At 35.5% G+C, this 17,969-nt stretch overlaps 1 protein-coding gene across 6 annotated transcripts in view; it reads left to right on the plus strand.

The window, feature by feature from the left end:
* The first annotated feature begins 457 nt into the window (after window positions 1–457).
* The window catches only part of NTS (neurotensin), a 34,436-nt gene continuing 16,924 nt past the window's right edge, over window positions 458–17,969 (plus strand). The window contains exons 1-3 of one of the 6 annotated variants that reach the window (XM_058191539.1): window positions 458–685; window positions 3,490–3,598; window positions 8,250–8,311. In XM_058191539.1, coding sequence (XP_058047522.1) covers window positions 3,514–3,598; window positions 8,250–8,311 — 147 coding nt within the window. In that variant the 5' untranslated portion in view covers window positions 458–685; window positions 3,490–3,513. Of the gene's footprint in view, window positions 686–3,215; window positions 3,599–8,249; window positions 8,312–17,969 lie in introns of those variants that run through there. The other 5 variants (XM_058191543.1, XM_058191540.1, XM_058191538.1 and 2 more) reach the window with 5 other exon arrangements.

The following is a 17,969-nucleotide window of genomic DNA, read 5'->3' on the forward strand; positions in this document are numbered from 1 at the left end:
CATATGAATGCTGCATGGAATTTTAAAACATGTAGGCTATCAGAAATAGAATAGAATAGAATTTTTTATTGTGTGTGATTGGACACACAAGGAATTTGTCTTGGTCCATATGCTCTCAGTGTACATAAAGGAAAAGATACCTTCATCAAGAATTATAAGATACAACAGTTAATGATAGTCATAGGGTACAAATAAGCAATCAGGAAACAATCAATATCCATATAAATCATAAGGATACAACCAACCAAGTTACAGTCATACAGTCATAAGTGGAAGGAGATGGGTGATGGGAAGGATGAGATTAATAATAGTGCAAATTTAGTAAATAGTTTGACAGTTTTAAGGGAATTATTTGTTTAGCAGAGTGATGGCATTTGGGAAAAAACCTGTTCTTGGGTCTAGTTGTTCTGGTGTGCAGTGCTCTATAGCGTTGTTTTGAGGGTAGGAGTTGAAACAGTTTATGTCCAGGATGTGTATAAAGGTATATAGAAATAGAAATGAAAAACGTTTCATCAGTACATGTTACAGAATAAATGATTTATCATAAACTGAAGTAATTGCTTCTTGTTTCCCACATAGGTTCAACAGCAAACTATTTCTAGAGAAGAAGCTGATACTGTTCTCATACTGCCATTCTGCCCCCTAATGGAAGAAAAATAGAAAATGAAGAAACTTTATTTATAAAGTAAGGAAACATTTCTTTATTACAGAATCTGTCTACCAAGGGTATGTTTAGTTGCCATTGCAGGCTACCAAATATTAATGAACTATTCATTAAGTTCTTTTTTTAATGAAGTTATTTGGATTTTATGTAATTTTTACTTACTTCATAAAGAAGAACACATATAAAGTTCTTTATTGTCTGTTTTGCAAACCAAATTTTAAATCTTATTAAAAACATACAGAAATTTCAGTTCTTGCCTGACAGACTATCCCATTAAATGCTGTACAAAGACATGCATAGGGGCTATATTTAAAATGGGACAGCATACATTCTCTACCCATCAAATAATTTAAACAGCACAGTTTTTAAAACCAATCTATACGGTTCTGCATTTTAGGACACCAAAAACATTCAACTTTCAATGCCATTTCTGAAAGAAAAGTACTGATTCTATTCGTTGTGTGATGTTCAGCATTGCCATGTATGGCAAATTTATATTCAAAGAAGACCTAAAAGTGTTTTAAATAATGAATGTATATAAATGTATATGCATATATTCTTGTAAGTAAAGTGTGCGTCTCTCTTCAACTAATCATTGTTTCATTAATCAAATATTTATATCTAGCTTTTTAACCCATCAAATATCCAAAGGCACTTCCAATCTAAAATCAAGTGTAAACAATTAAAAGCTGATTTAAAACAACTAAAGTATTAGCAAAGAATCTAAATAGTGTGAATGAAGAGGAAGTGTCACATCCAGGGCATGGGGTTGCATCTTGAAGCTTTAGCTACCTTTCCACCAATAATCTGAATTATTAAATCCTGTGTTTGGTGCACACAGTGCTTAGGATGCATAGGATGACTTTAGTCAATGCTTACTGGAATGTAGTCTGGAAAAATAGAAAATGAAGAAACTTTATTTATAAAGTAAGGAAACATTTCTTTATTACAGAATCTGTCTACCAAGGGTATGTTTAGTTGCCATTGCAGGCTACCAAATATTAATGAACTATTCATTAAGTTCTTTTTTTAATGAAGTTATTTGGATTTTATGTAATTTTTACTTACTTCATAAAGAAGAACACATATAAAGTTCTTTATTGTCTGTTTTGCAAACCAAATTTTAAATCTTATTAAAAACATACAGAAATTTCAGTTCTTGCCTGACAGACTATCCCATTAAATGCTGTACAAAGACATGCATAGGGGCTATATTTAAAATGGGACAGCATACATTCTCTACCCATCAAATAATTTAAACAGCACAGTTTTTAAAACCAATCTATACGGTTCTGCATTTTAGGACACCAAAAACATTCAACTTTCAATGCCATTTCTGAAAGAAAAGTACTGATTCTATTCGTTGTGTGATGTTCAGCATTGCCATGTATGGCAAATTTATATTCAAAGAAGACCTAAAAGTGTTTTAAATAATGAATGTATATAAATGTATATGCATATATTCTTGTAAGTAAAGTGTGCGTCTCTCTTCAACTAATCATTGTTTCATTAATCAAATATTTATATCTAGCTTTTTAACCCATCAAATATCCAAAGGCACTTCCAATCTAAAATCAAGTGTAAACAATTAAAAGCTGATTTAAAACAACTAAAGTATTAGCAAAGAATCTAAATAGTGTGAATGAAGAGGAAGTGTCACATCCAGGGCATGGGGTTGCATCTTGAAGCTTTAGCTACCTTTCCACCAATAATCTGAATTATTAAATCCTGTGTTTGGTGCACACAGTGCTTAGGATGCATAGGATGACTTTAGTCAATGCTTACTGGAATGTAGTCTGGGAAAATAGAAATAAGTTATATCTATAAGTAGCAATCAGCAAAATATTGTTGGCTATCCAGGGACAAAAACGATGGTGATGAGGAGGATGAAGAGGAGAAGGAGGAGGAGAAGGAGGAGGAGGAGGAGGAGGAAGCTCATTTTCACTGTGCCAACTTTATCTTCCCTAATGTGATTGTTTCCAAATCTATAGGAACCTCATGGTCTCTGGCTGTGAATTCTTAAGAATTGCAGTCCCAACATTTCTTCTGAATGCCATTTTGGTTTGGTCTCTTGCATAAGATGAAATAAGTAAAGAAAGAATGACTTAAGCGTACATTGCAAAATATTTATTTTATACTATACTTGAGAAATACTATATTTCTCAAGTTTTGGTTAAATTCTTTTCCTGGTTTACATGAATCATAGAAACAGCTAAGTGACTTATACAGGTGACCTGCGATGGGCACACAAATACAAAGGCGACATTTAACTTACTCTCATTAGATTCTTTATACTAGCCTTTTCCAACCGCACATCGGTCAATTGTGCTGGACTGCAACTTCCATCACCAAGCTATGCTGCCTGCTATATAGCGTTTCGTGCCTGCAGCCTGCAGGCAAGTGTGGGGGGAAAATAATCACAAATCCCGCACTCCCACTTGGAGGCAAAGGTTTTAAAATCGGGCGCAACTGGTGAAGCTGTCCTTTTTGTGCCGTTTGTCTCGCACACCCTTGCCCCTTTCTTTCCGCTTCAGGGAGTGTGAAGCGCAGCGCAACTAATGGGGGAACCGCGTCAGTTTCGCTCCAACTAAGGTGGGGGGGGGGGACACACGAGCAGGCGGGCGGACGCTTGGTTAAACGAGAGCGGCTGCTGCGCGTTCGTGACATCACCCTTCCCTGCTTGCTTATATACTTAGGGGACATCTGGAGCTCCCTTTAGGGTCCAGTTCTTTAAAAATCAGCTCAAGGCAGCAGCTCTTTTTTTCTGCGCGGCTCTCTCTCAATCCAGATAGCTTGCCTTTTTGTATATGGACTTGACTTTATAGAGAGAAAAGGGCGAGAGAGAGTGGATGGCAAGAATGGTGAAGATGCAGTTGGTGTGCGCGATGCTGCTGGCGTCCGCTTCCTGGAGCCTGGGCTCAGGTAAGCTCCCAGGTGCGCTTTTTCGCTCTCTCGTTTTTTTGGAACGGCTTCCCTTCCGATTGGGAGAAGGATTTGGGCTAATCCGGCGGTGCTGCTACTATGGGAGGAGTTTGTGTTGTCCAATGCAGGGAGGCTAATGTCTGGTCAATTTCAAAAAAGTTAGCTTCAAATATAAAATATAAACCAGTTCTTCTAGGATAATTGCTTTGAGAAAGGATTAAAATGTGAGTTTCTAAAAAGCGTTTTCAATCAGTTCATTTATCAGTCTGACCCCTAAAAATAGGTGAATTGTATCTCAACAGCTACCTACTACTCTCTTTCTGAAGAGGTTCTTTGGGGCAGATCATCCTGGGACAGGGACTATATTTACAGACTTGTTGAAATACACCTGTAGGTTAGCACAGGGAAGAGGAAATTCCATGCTTCCAGTCTCCAGACTTTTGGATTCCGTAATAGACTGTAGAAACAACCCTAAACAGCAGGAGGAAGAACTGCAACCAAGACAACCATTAAATAAAAAGAGGCAGAAATGTAATTAGGGAAAGTATCTCAGACCTGACCCTCCTTAGTTCTCTTCAGAATAAAGGGGGTGGGGGAGAGACATTCAGATTTACAAGATTCTGTTCCTTTTATTTTATATTAAAAGAAGCATTAGCATTTATGACTTTGGTTGCATGGACTAGTCTAGCTAAAAGGGATTACAGTTTCCTACTCCCATCTCTGACTTTTTCAACTGGAGTTTGTGGCATAGAGGCTCACAGTTCATCATACATAGATCATCATGGACCAGTTTTTCCTAGCATGTTGGAGCTACAAATTGTAGAATTCTGTGAGTTGTTACTCAGCAAATATGAAATGTATTACATGGCAGAAGGCTGATAAACAAAATCCAGACCTTGGGAGATGTGGGTATGCAAGGTTCATTATACAGCTATATTATGACAAGATGAATTAAATGTCACAAGTGTCTAGACTGAGGTTTGTAGGGCTAATATTGTTGTAAATCAAAACTCCAAGGTATGCCATTCACACCAGTAATAAATTAGGAGGGGGAAAAAATGGAGTGAATATTGCCCCCTATGTGTATAATAATACAAATCTACTGTAGATCAAGAGTTGTGCCAAGGCAATCAATCTTTATATTTTTAGGTTAAAAATGCATACAATTTTGTGCAATGTTTAGGAAAAATCATATATTTTTTTATTTTCCACTAATAAAATAGTTATAACAGTGATCTATATAGAAATAATCAGGGATAATGAATACCACATAACTGCAAAGACTTTTTTTTAAAAAAAAATGTAGGGATGCTTTACCAAAAAATACTCCACCCGGCCCCAAATTACAGCTTTATTTATTGCAGAATCTTGAAATCAATCAATGATAATGTTAAAAATCAAAAAGGCCTGAGCTGTTATTCTGAGTATAAATGAATAACTTTAGGTTTGGTTAAAGTAGGAAATATTTCTACATAATGATATAAGGGGAAATATTTATTGCAATATAACTAAGCTCATTCCTCCTTAAAGTTGTTCTTTAGACACCAATAATTATCGGACTATGCATTTGCTTTTAAATCAGTTATTTTTATTTATACCAAAAATTGGTATAAATAAAAAAAATGTACTTCTAGTATAACATGCATCCATACCTCCCCCACAAGCATATATACTTCCACATACATGCATCAAGGAAATAGAATAGAATAGAATAGAATAGAATAGAATAGAATAGAATAGAATAGAATAGAATAGAATTCTTTATTGGCCAAGTGTGACTGCACACACAAGAAATTTGTGTCCAGTGCATAAGCTCTAAGTGTATATGCAAACAACATAGTGGTAAGTTATAGATCGTAAATCATAAGTTACACCCATAATCATAAAATACAAACAAGTGATAAATCATAAGATATCAAAAGGAGAGGGTAGTAGGAAAGATGAGAAGGTAAGAAAGTTGAGAAGATGACCAGGATAATAGTAATACTGCCTATTACTGTACATGGGTAAATATCAAAAAAGATTGTTCTGTTTATATTCTGCTTCAAAAATCATTAAAAGTAAAATCATAGATTAAAATTTAAACTTTTCCAAGTGCAATATAAAATTTATAAATAAGTTTACACAACAGTCTTTAGATTCATATGCTTATGCCATATACACTTATTTTTGCCTATTTATTCGGACATCTTAATGAAAATCATAATTTAATGTACAGTTGTAATGAACCTATTATTTTTTTTTATAATTCAGTCAGACCTCAGATGTGTATTTTTGTACTAAGTGATGCCTGCTAAATTTTGTTTCCAGAGAATATTTTAGAATTAAATATATTTTTATATTTATTTATTTCAATCCAATATATTAAATAATTCTACTTTTAAAAATTAAATTTAGCTGTAACTCATTCCTAAACTCCTACGTAGTTTCAAATATTTGGGCATCATAACAGTCTAAATCAATAAGCAAAGCAATCGTATTTAATCTTTGTTTTGATAGACAAATAATGCCTATGTTTGTTGAGGGCAATGTACCTATATCAGCTTTTTAAATTTCTGTGCTTTATTTTAATAACTGTTCTAATTACAGCCCTGAGGATTAATGTAGTCAAATAAAAATATAATTACATGAACCACAATTATGACAATTATGTTCTTCATTGTTTGCAAATTGTGAAATGATTATTAGTATAAATCAATGAAACATATTACAGAATATTGTGATTCCTTGAGTTGGATCATAATGGACATAATCCAGGCATACATTCTTTCAAAATGTATTGATCCAAAGGGTCAGATTAAAAGAAAATTGATAAAATGTTTCAGGGAAATTAATGGCAGTATTAGTGCTAACAACTTTGCTGTGATCCCTGAATATTGGAGGAGCAATGAACTTACGGAGGTTCTGAGAAGCCCTGATTTTGATGACATTTATTATAAGAATTAGTCAATGTGTGGACTGTAAAACAGTCTGATGAATATGTTTAGCTTTTTCTCAGTGGTATTACCGTTATATGTGTAGTTTTCACTTCACTCTGACGAAATATATTTTCATAATATCATTTCTGGATCCTGTCCAGATAACTTCCCCTAATCCCCACCTCCTATTTCCTGAGCTCTTGTGTTCAGAATTCTTTGTCATTGGCATTTGAAGGATTTGTTTTCCTATAAAGACTATACAGTAATTTGGATTCAAAGGGGGGAAATATATTTCAGAGCATGCATGGACAACACATTGCACCTGTTGGTGACTCCTTAAAGAGCTCTCTCTTTGTCTGGGCTCATGCATGATTCTTGGGGGGGAGGGTGATGGAATTGATTTAAGGCAGCGCCTATTGGTTCAGTGTGTGCATGATCATATATCCCATATCATAGTTTCTTCTTCAAATCTGGATCACTGCATAACCCTGAAAAATAGATCCATAAAGCATATTATTTCTCATTGACCTTCCACCCTTACAGATACTTTGTAAATTGCCAGCACCGACTTTTTGATTTATTTCTTTTATTTCTTTTTTATAATTAAAGATTAACAATATCTTAAAATATTGTTTAGTTATTTTCCCTACTATCTTGGCAACATTTTATTTTTTAATATAATGTAATGTTTTATACTTTTTGTGGGCCATTTGTACTATAGTGCCTTTAAAATGCATTGATATTTTTTTAAAGAGACAGATTTTACCACTGGTTTCCATGAGACAGTGACTCTATTTTATAACATTGTTTTACTTTACAGTACTGTACTGAGGATGTAAACCTGAAAAGCAAGATGAAAGCAATATATTAGTCACATTGTATACATTTATGAGCCAGTTACCATTTGCTGTTTTTCAATAAGGAATATACTATTCATTACTTTAGTTGGAGCCCATCCAACTAAAGTTACTAATGACTTGGGTCTATTGATATACATGGAACAACAGCAGCAGCAGCAGCAGCAACTCATAAGAGTTCAGCTATTTGTATCAATGACTTATTTTCAATCTGCCTAGGACTGCTATTTTATCACTCACAATTACGCTCAACTATAGTATTTAGATGATGATGATAAAACAGTTTCCGTTTTAACATATCATCCTTCTTTTATTAAGACATTCTTCAAGTCCTTCTAACACCGAACATGACCAGGAAATTCAATGAAACTCACTGAAACTTTAAATCTCTTTTTGTGCTACATATACTGTATCCTTATTAATAATATATCAGTGTAAATATATATGAATATATCTGTAACTTACATATTCCCCATAGAAGATACCTGTTAACTAGCTTCCATTGAAAGGATGTTCGAAATTATTCAATCTATAAAAAATAAAAACTTTTTTTAAATATATACAGTACATGCTGTCAGTGCAGACGTATCTTAATTTAGAAATTTAATGTAATTTCATATCCTACTACTTTCACTATTGGTGTTCAGTTCTTTAAATGTTTCAGTTGACCAGTTAATAAGCTGTTTTCATTACTAAACATATTTTCCCAATGAAATGGCATAAATTAACAAACATATATTACAGAAAGGCGCACTTGCCAAACATTTATTTTAGTCAATTCTTAACCCAAAATTGTCTTTAAGGGATATTTCTAAATTCTATATGTGAAATCCAAATGCTGGTGATTTATAGTTCAATAGTTAACATATGTTTCTGTTTAACTTGCAGATTCAGAAGAGGAAATGAAAGCCTTAGAAGCTGATTTATTGACTAATATGTATACATCAAAGGTAACACTTTTTTGTCCCTCCCCCCTTTAGGATTCAGAAATAGTCATACCAAAGATACATGTTTAAATGTATAATAATACTACACATAAATGTTGAGTATAAGAAAGAAGAAAAAAGGGCCCTTAAATCAAATACAATAAATAAGAACAAGAGTGAATAAAAACACAGTGTGGAATAATATTTTATTCTTTGTATTATGCTTAACTAGCTAGCACATTCCCACCAGCTGGCAATTATGGGATAATGTCAAATTATTGGCAGAAGTTATATTTCTAGGAAGAATTTGCTTGATAAAAGCTATGTTAACCTCAAGTCACATAGCAATATTAGCTTTTCTTACAATATCAATTGACCACACCAAAACAATCAAACCATTACGAGGAATTATTAAGTGGGATACCCCAAAGTTCTGTCTTAGGCCCAGTATAGGTAGTCCTCCACTTACAACAGTTCATTTAGTAACCGTTCAAAATTACAACGGCACTGAAAAAAGTGATTATGACCATTTTTCACACTTACGACCATTCTAGCATCCCCATGGTCATGTGATCAAAATTCAGACACTTGACAACTGACTCGTACTTATGATGGTTGTAGGGTCTCAGGGTCTTCTGACAAGCAATGGGGAAGCCAGATTCACTTAACAACCATGTTACTAATTTAACAACTGCAGAGTTTCACTTAACAACTGTGATAAGAAAGGTCATAAAATGGGCAAATTCACTTAACCACTGTCTCACTTAATAACATACAGTTTGGGCTCAATTGTGGTCATAAATTGAGGACTACCTGTACTCTTCAACATCTTCATAAACAATTTAGATGAGGGGAGAGAAGGGGAACTCATATTATTTGCAAAGGGGGGAATAGCTAAAATATTAAAGATAGAATCAAGATACAGAAGAATCTTAACAGGTTTTTTGGCACATACTACCAACAAAATGCAATTCAGTGGTGAGAAAAAGCACTTAGGCAAGAAAGACCAAATGCACAAATATAGAATAGGTGTACCTGGCTCAACAGCAGAAAATGTGAGAGGGATCTAGGAGTCCTTACGGACAACCACTTAAGTATCAGCCAACAGTGTGCTACAGCTGCCAAAAGAACCAATGCAGTTCTAGGCTGCATCAACAGAGGGATATTATCAAGATCATATGAAGTATTAATCCCACTTTATACTGCTTGGTAAGACCACTCTTGGAATATGGCATCTAGTTTTGATCACCACTATACAAAAAAAGATGTTGAGAGTCTAGAAAGAATGCAGAGAAGAGCGACAAAGATGATTGGGAGACTGGAGGGCTAAAACATATGATGAATGGTTGCAGGAACTGGGTTGTCTAGTCTAACAAAGAGAATATATACCAGTCTAATATTTCAGGGGTTGCCATAGAGAAGAGGGGGTCAGCTTGTAACCAAGGTGAGATCTAATCTAGAATTAAGGGGTAATTTCATGACAGTGAGAACAATCATTAGAGGAATGGCTTGTCTCCAGAAGTTGTAGTGCTCCATCACTAGAGATTTTTAAGAAGAAATTGGACATCCGTTTTTTCTGGAATGGTATAGGGTCCTCTGCTTGAGCAGAGAGTTCAATCTCTGAAATCCTTTCCAATTCTGTTATTCTGTTAACACAATACATTTGTGTGCAATGGAATTTTGATGTCCCTCATATTTGGTCAAATCATCTCAGAATCTCAAAGATTCAAAATGTACAATATATGCTTTGACAGGCATATAGTTCCCCCCTTCCCAAATCATCTAAATACACTTTAATCTGTGATTTGAGAATGTATGCAAATTTTCAATATTTTGCTGTCAAAAAATTATTGCATAAACATGAAATCCTTTTATGCAGCTTGTTATATTTTTCCAGGAATAAAAAAGAAAGAAAAGGATGTATTTCCTCTAAATGTTGATAAGCTGCAGCCAATATTATTATTATTTTAGATTCATCACTGAAAATTCGAATGACCATTATTTATAACCTTTTACTTCATTGCATATTTTTGTAATATCATAGTCTGCATCTAGTAATGGCACTAGTTATGCTAGCATCCACCATTACTCCTCTTATTCTAAATTGAATAAATGCCATCTCTTTTTCTCTAGGTTTATTACAAAATAAGATTTTTTTTCCTGGAAAACATAAAGCATTCACTAAATTCACTGGATTAGTAAGAAATATAATCTCAGTTTCAAGCCTAAAATACTGAAATCAAGATAATGGGCAGGGCAATTGATAAATCAATCGAGTTGCTCTGTTGCAAACCATCAGCTAAAAATCAAATTACGCCCCTCCATCTTCATAGTTTCAAATTAACACAATAGGAACATTAGAAAATAGCATTCCTTCATATAAAAAATTTGAACAGAAGTGCTAAGAAAACAAATGTGATATGGGATTACATTTATACAAAATTTAAAACAAAGAAACAACAACAAAAACAACAACAACAACAACAATAAAACACTTTAAACCAATAGAAAATAACCATACCCAGAGAGCCCCATGTTTTGAAGGGCAATAAAGGGTTCCAAAAGATACCAAGAATTAATCTTTCTAGGTAGGAAAGTTGAGTGGGCTGATTTTTTTTAAGTTTTCACAATCTATGTTCTTAGGCACTTAATTACTTTGGAGAACGCTGCCATTATGTTAATGACTGCATGGTAAATTGGGATATTTAAGTAATAAGTGATCAGTCTGTATGGAATTGATTTAAATTTCACATTATTGAAGTGCATATTTTGCAATTAAGAAAATAAGAAATAATTAAATGAAGCACAGTTTCCTGGATTCTATATAAACTCATAAACCTGAATCCTGTACATTTTCAGAGTCTCCAGTAGTAAAAATGATACTAACATAGTGATGCATACATATAAAAGTAGGAAGTAAATAAATACTTGAACAGATTCTTCTCTTCAGTCAGAATTCACATAAAGCAACACTTTGAAGCTGATCCACAAACGACATCTCAGAACAGAGTTGCTACATTGCTTCATTGGAGAAAAGAGAAGAAAACAAACTGCAGTTGTAGAGAATAGCCCAAAGTTGGCTTGTAGTTCTCTGAACTTAGTTTTTCATTTTTGCTATCTGTCTAGGCAATATCTTCAAGTGCTATGATCTTGGGAAAAATTGATTCTCCAATCAATCTCTGACTTCTCCCAGATCACAACACTGAAGATTTTGCCTAGGCAGGCAATAATCTATCTGAAAATGAAAATTTAAGTGATCTGCTGTAAGAGTTACTTTATAAAGAGAAGCTTGTTGCTGTCATGCTTTGATGAGGTGGAGCACCCATCCCATCAAACAGCCTTTATGTACAATAAAACACAGATATAAGGACTCCAGCATTTTATTTCACATATTAAATTTCAAGTCAACTTTTGTGTTCATATAATAAATAGAATGTGTACCGTTTGGGGGGGGGGGTTGCATTTTGTTCGAACTTGTTCAACTTCTCCATCTGTCAAGAATCAATATTAATAAACAAACTTTCTGAAAATGAATAATTGTCATTCAATAGTTTATATGAAACTGACATGGAAAGTTTCAATTTTATGAAAGAAACAGGTGTGTGTGTGTGTGTGTGTGTGTGTGTGTGTGTGTGTGTGTGTGTAAAAACTGAAGAGGTCAAATAATCTTTAGAAAGCTGTAATTGTTTTTAAATAAAATCTGTTACACAAATAGACTTCAATTTCCTAAATGCTAACTGAACTCAATCCCCACCAAATGGAAGAAATATTATCAAACATAAGTCATTATTATTTCAGATTTTTGTCCATGTAATTCAGTTTTGTTTTGTCTGAATTGTGCTAGCTCATTAGAACCTTAGACAGATGATACCTACCTGCATACTAATGCTGTGATAGCAATTTCTTCTTTTTGATCCTCAAACTGAGCCGTTATGTACTGGCTTTTTTGGGATTAATTTTTGTTGAGCAAGATGGTCAAAATTAAGAAAAATAATTTTGTGTTTCTAGCAATGGCTAGAAAAATATTTATCATGAGATTAAGCTCAAAGATCTATAGCTTTTAAAGATTGCCAAAGAAAAGTAGAAAAAAACTTTCAGAAAAGCTAGTTAATGTGGAAGAAGAGGAAGAAAACTCAGAGAGAGCAAGGAATCAACCCTAAATGAAACAAACTGATTTGATTAAAAAAATGAAAACCGAATTGATTTCACCAAAAAGGCAAACCAAAATATGTGATTTATATAACCATTAAAATATAATGTTTCAATTCATTCAGCAAGACACTCAATATTTAATTTTGTATTTGTTGTAAACAAACTAATACAGGTAGTCCTCAAATTATGACCACAACTGAGCCCAAAATTGATGTTGTTAAGTAAGACATTTTTAAGAGAGTTTTGCCCCATTTTATGACCTTGTTATTAAGTAAATCATTGCAGTTGTTAAGTTAGTAACATGGTTGTTAAGTGAAACTGGCTTCTCCATTGACTTTACTTGTCAAAAGTTTGCAAAAGGGGTCACATGACCCTGGGACACTGCAACCGTCATAAATATGAACCTGTTGCCAAGCTTCCACATTCTGATCATGTGACTATACGGATGCTACAATGATCATAAGTGTGAAAAATGGTCATAATTCACCTTGTGCCGCTGTAACTTTGAATGGTTACTAAACAAATCATTGTAAGTCGAGGACTACCTTTTCCAAAATATACAAGACATGATATATGAGTTAGCGTTTATCTGTATTTTCCTTTCTATTTATGTGACCCGAGAGAAATATAGAAACAGATATGGCAAAAAAAAATTCCTCTTAGGGACAGATGCCCTACCTTAAGTAAAGTGAGTTACTTACCTTTAAGGTAAAGGTAAAGGTTCCCCTTGCACATATGTGCTAGTCATTCCCAACTCTAGGGGGCAATGCTCATCTCTGTTTCAAAGCTGAAGAGCCAGCACTGTCCAAAGACGTCTCCCTGGTCATGTGGCTGGCATGACTAAATGCCAAAGGCGCATGGAACGCTGTTACCTTCCCACCAAAGGTGGTCCCTATTTTTTTCTACTTGCATTCTTTATGTGCTTCCAAACTGCTAGGTTGGCGGAAGCTGGGACAAGTAACGGGAGCTCACCCTGTTACACGGCACTAGGGATTCAAACCATTGAAATGCTGACCTTTCAATCAACAAGGCATCTTAGCCACTGAGCTACCGCTTCCCTATTACTTACCTTTAGTTACCTCTAAATCAGGGCTCTCCAACCTTGGCAACTTTAAGCTTTGCTGGCTGGGGAAGTCTGGGAGTTGAAGTCTGCCAGGCTTAAACAGTGGTGGGATTTAAGTGGTGGGATTGATTAGGGGACTGGAGGATAAAACATATGAAGAACGGTTGCAGGAACTGGGTATGTCTAGTTTAACAAAAAGAAAGACTAGGGGAGACATGATAGCTGTGTTCCAATATCTTAGGGGCTGCCACAAAGAAGAGGGAGTCAGGCTGTTCACCAAAGCACCTGAGGGTAGAACAAGAAGCAATGAATAGAATAGAATAGAATAGAATTTTATTGGCCAAGTGTGATTGGACACACAAGGAATTTGTCTTGGTGCATATGCTCTCAGTGTTACATAAAAGAAAAGATACGTTCATCAAGGTACAACATTTACAACACAATTGATGGTCAATATATCAATATAAATCATAAGGATTGCCAGTAACGTTATAGTCATACAGTCATAAGTGGAAAGAGATTGGTGATGGGAACTATGAAACGATTAATAGTAGTGCAGATTCAGTAAATAGTCTGACAGTGTTGAGGGAATTATTTGTTTAGCAGAGTGATGGCCTTCGGGAAAAAACTGTTCTTGTGTCTAGTTGTTCTGCTGTGCAGTGCTTTATAGCTGTTTTGAGGGTAGGAGTTGAAACAGTTTATGTCCAGGATGCGAGGGATCTGCAATATTTTCACGGCCCTCTTCTTGATTCGTGCAGTATACAGGTCCTCAATGGAAGGCAAGTTGGTAGCAATTATTTTTTCTGCAGTTCTAATTATCCTCTGAAGTCTGTGTTTTTTTTGTTGGGTTGCAGAACCGAACCAGACAGTTATAGAGGTGCAAATGACAGACTCAATAATTCCTCTGTAGAATTGGATCAGCAGCTCCTTGGGCAGTTTGAGCTTACTGAGTTGGCGCAGAAAGAACATTCTTTGTTGTCCTTTTTAATGATGTTTTGATGTTAGCTGTCCATTTGAGATCTTGCGATATGATAGAACCCAGAAATTTGAAGGTTTCTACTGTTGATACTGTGTTGTCAAGTATTGTGAGAGGTGGAAGTATGGAAGGGTTTTTCCTAAAGTCTACCACCATTTCTACGGTTTTGAGTGTGTTCAGTTCCAGATTGTTTTGGTTGCACCACAAGGCTAGTCGTTCGACCTCTCGTCTATATGCGAATTCGTCATTGTCTCGAATGAGACCAATCACTGTTGTGTCATCTGCGAACTTCAGTAGCTTAACAAATGGATCATTGGAGATGCAGTCATTGGTATACAGAGAGAAGAGAAGTGGGGAGAGCACACAGCCTTGGGGCGCCCTGTGCTAATTGTACAGGTATTTGATGTGATCTTGCTTAGCTTCACCTGCTGCTTCCTGTTTGTTAGGAAGCTTGTGATCCACTTACAAGTCTGTTCCGGTACCTGTAGCTGGTTTAGCTTAGTTAGAAGAATGTCTGGAATGATGGTATTGAATGCTGAACTAAAGTCTACAAAAAGGACCCTTGCATAGGTCTTTGGAGACTCAAGATGTTGTAGGATGTAGTGCAGAGCCATATTAACAGCATCATCTGTTGATCTATTTGCTCGGTATGCAAATTGCAAGGGGTCTAAGAGCGGATTCGTGATGGTTTTCAGGTAGGAAAGCACTAGCCTTTCAAAGGTTTTCATGACTACAGATGTTAGAGCAACTGGTCTGTAGTCATTCAGTTCCTTGATGGTGGGCTTCTTGGCACTGGGATGATGGTAGAGCATTTGAAGCAAGAAGGAACATAGCACATCTCTAGTGATTTATTGAAAATATGGGTGAAGATGGGGGCCAATTGGTCAGCACAGACTTTTAAGCAAGAAGGAGTTATCTTGTCTGGGCCTGGCGCTTTTCCTGGCTTTTGTCTGTGAAATAGGTCCTGCACTTCCTTTTCTGTGATCACTAGGGGTTGTGAACCCAATGAAATGGGGTCAGTTGTAGGAGGCTTGGCTGTTGTTGGTGTGTCTGAGATGGGGGTTGTGGAAATAGGTGGCTGTAGTTTCCTTTCAAACCTGCAGTAAAACTCATTCAGGACATCTGCCAGTTGTTGATTACCTTCAGCCTGGGAAGGAGGTTTGCCATAGCCGGTGATATTTTTAAGAGTTTTCCACATGTTTGCTGGTTCATTTGCTGAAAATTGATTCTTTAGCTTTTCAGAGTAGCTTCTTTTTGCTGCTCTTATCTCCCTTGTTAGTGCATTTCTGACCTGATTGTACAGCATTTTATCACCTTTTCTGTAGGCTTCCTCTTTGGAATGTCGTAGCTGCTTAAGTTTAGGTGTAAACCAAGGTTTGTTATTACTGTGTGGGTGGAATGGGTGGAATGGGTGGAAACTGGTCAAAGAAAGAAGCAACTTAGAACTAAGGAGAAATTTCCTGACAGTTAGAACAATTAATAAGTGGAACGACTTGCCTTCAGAAGTTGTGAATGCTCCAACACTGGAAATTGTTAAGAAAATGTTGGATGACCATCTGACTGAGATGGTGTAGGGTTTCCTGCCTGGGCAGGGGGTTGGACTAGAAGGCCTCCAAGGTCCCTTCCAACTCTGATGTTATGTTATGTTAAGTAATTTAACAACCGGTTCTCTGCCCTAATGATTTCTTCCAACAACCAGTTTGCCAAACTGTTCAGACAGTTAACAACCAGTTCTGCTTAAGTGGTGCGAACTGGCTGAATCCCACCACTGGGCTTAAAGTTGCCAAGGTTGGAGAGCCCTGCTCTAAATTGTTCCCCTAGGTTCATTTCCTCTAGCTCTTCTCTTCTTGTGAAGATAGAGAGTGATGTGTATCATGCAGCTTGCCTGGCATCCGTTAAAGGCATCTGCTATCCTATTGCTTGCATTGCATTGACATTAGTTTTAATTGCTATGGTTGCTCAGCATAGCAACATACAGCAAACCCAGCAGAGTGGCCGACACAATGGTCTTCTCAGTGCCAGATTTTAAAAGTAAAATCTTGTTTATTCAAAAAGAAAATGAACAATTTTCCTCATGCCTAAGTTCTTAATGGGGAAGACAGTCTTTCTCATTCAGATAAAATATTGATTGTTAGCATATCAAACCCAGTTAATGGCATTATGACTTCAAAGATTAACCCAGTTAATGACATTATGACTTCAACCATTATGGCAGTAGGTTGGCATATATATTTCCTTAGGGAGGCTGGATTTTTTGGGTTAGCTACCAAGTACTGCAGTTTTCTGAAACGGAACAGTGCCAAAAGTGCCAAATTCTATTATCCTTTGTCTGGAAACAACAACAAAAGAGAGAGAAAAAAGAAGTATCAAAGTAAACCATGGAACAAGAAAGTTTTCAATCTAGTCAAACAATTCAATTTGGAACAGTTACATATTTTAAGACATTAAATATGATTTTTGATGATTGGGTTAATAAAAAAGAAGGCATTTTAATTTAAGAGGGAGGAGTTTGAGGTTGAAAAAAATTAGAAAATTTCTATAAAAAGTGAATAATTTCTATAAAAAGTTTTTAATGTATTAAAAAAAACACTATAATATTAAATGTTTACTATTAAACATGATGGTTACAGCCACAAAGAAATTCCCAGGTGTTTTGATGTTGTTGTGCTAAAAAGTACAAAGTAACCAACCATTGGATGGCAGTGAATGGAGGATTATAACCAACTAAACTTATGTTTCTGTCTTTACCTTGGACATTTTGTATACATAATAATCAAAGAAAATGAAAGTAGGGAGAGGAATCAAAGTTCCTACATATCTGCATAAATTGTTTCAGCAGTTTGCCACAAGACTCTTTGAACCATAATAACTCTCAGCCTTTGGTGATCTGAGCCTGTGTGCTTAACTTTTAATCATATCTGTATTGTTTGTATTTCGGCTGACCCTCATTAAAATGTAACGGGATCGTTTTATCTCTGGACTTCCTTGGGCATTATTTGTGAACCCGTTGTTTGAAAAAAGAGATACGTTTAGGGAAAAATTGAGTGTAAAAAATATTTGGACATTTAATGTGGAAGGATTTTATCTGAAGAGCTTCTAAGCAAAGAGGAAGGTGATCTTAATTCAATCAGTTGTCAACATACGCAGTTACAAACAGCTCATGTTCCAACTGGAATAAAAGAGTCCTGATTTTAAGGTTTTCATTAGTGTCATCTCTCACTTTTGAAATCTGGTCAGTCTCACGTTAATTCCTAACTCAATCTCACTGGTAATCAAGGATTCTCCCTTCCTCTCATATTTAAAATTATAATCTGATGTCAATTTTGAGGAGTCACATTCAAACTTTTGAAGGCTCGAAATAGTCTTTTTCACAAATATTAGATCAATTAGCTGATCAGTTGATCAGCTTGGGATATCAATTCAAGATATCAAGTGCTCCAAAATGGATATTGTTATTGTCATGTTTGAAAGCTAAAAAGGTAAAGGTACCC

This window comes from Ahaetulla prasina, chromosome 7 (assembly GCF_028640845.1).
Source record: "Ahaetulla prasina isolate Xishuangbanna chromosome 7, ASM2864084v1, whole genome shotgun sequence".
NCBI lineage: Eukaryota > Metazoa > Chordata > Lepidosauria > Squamata > Colubridae > Ahaetulla > Ahaetulla prasina.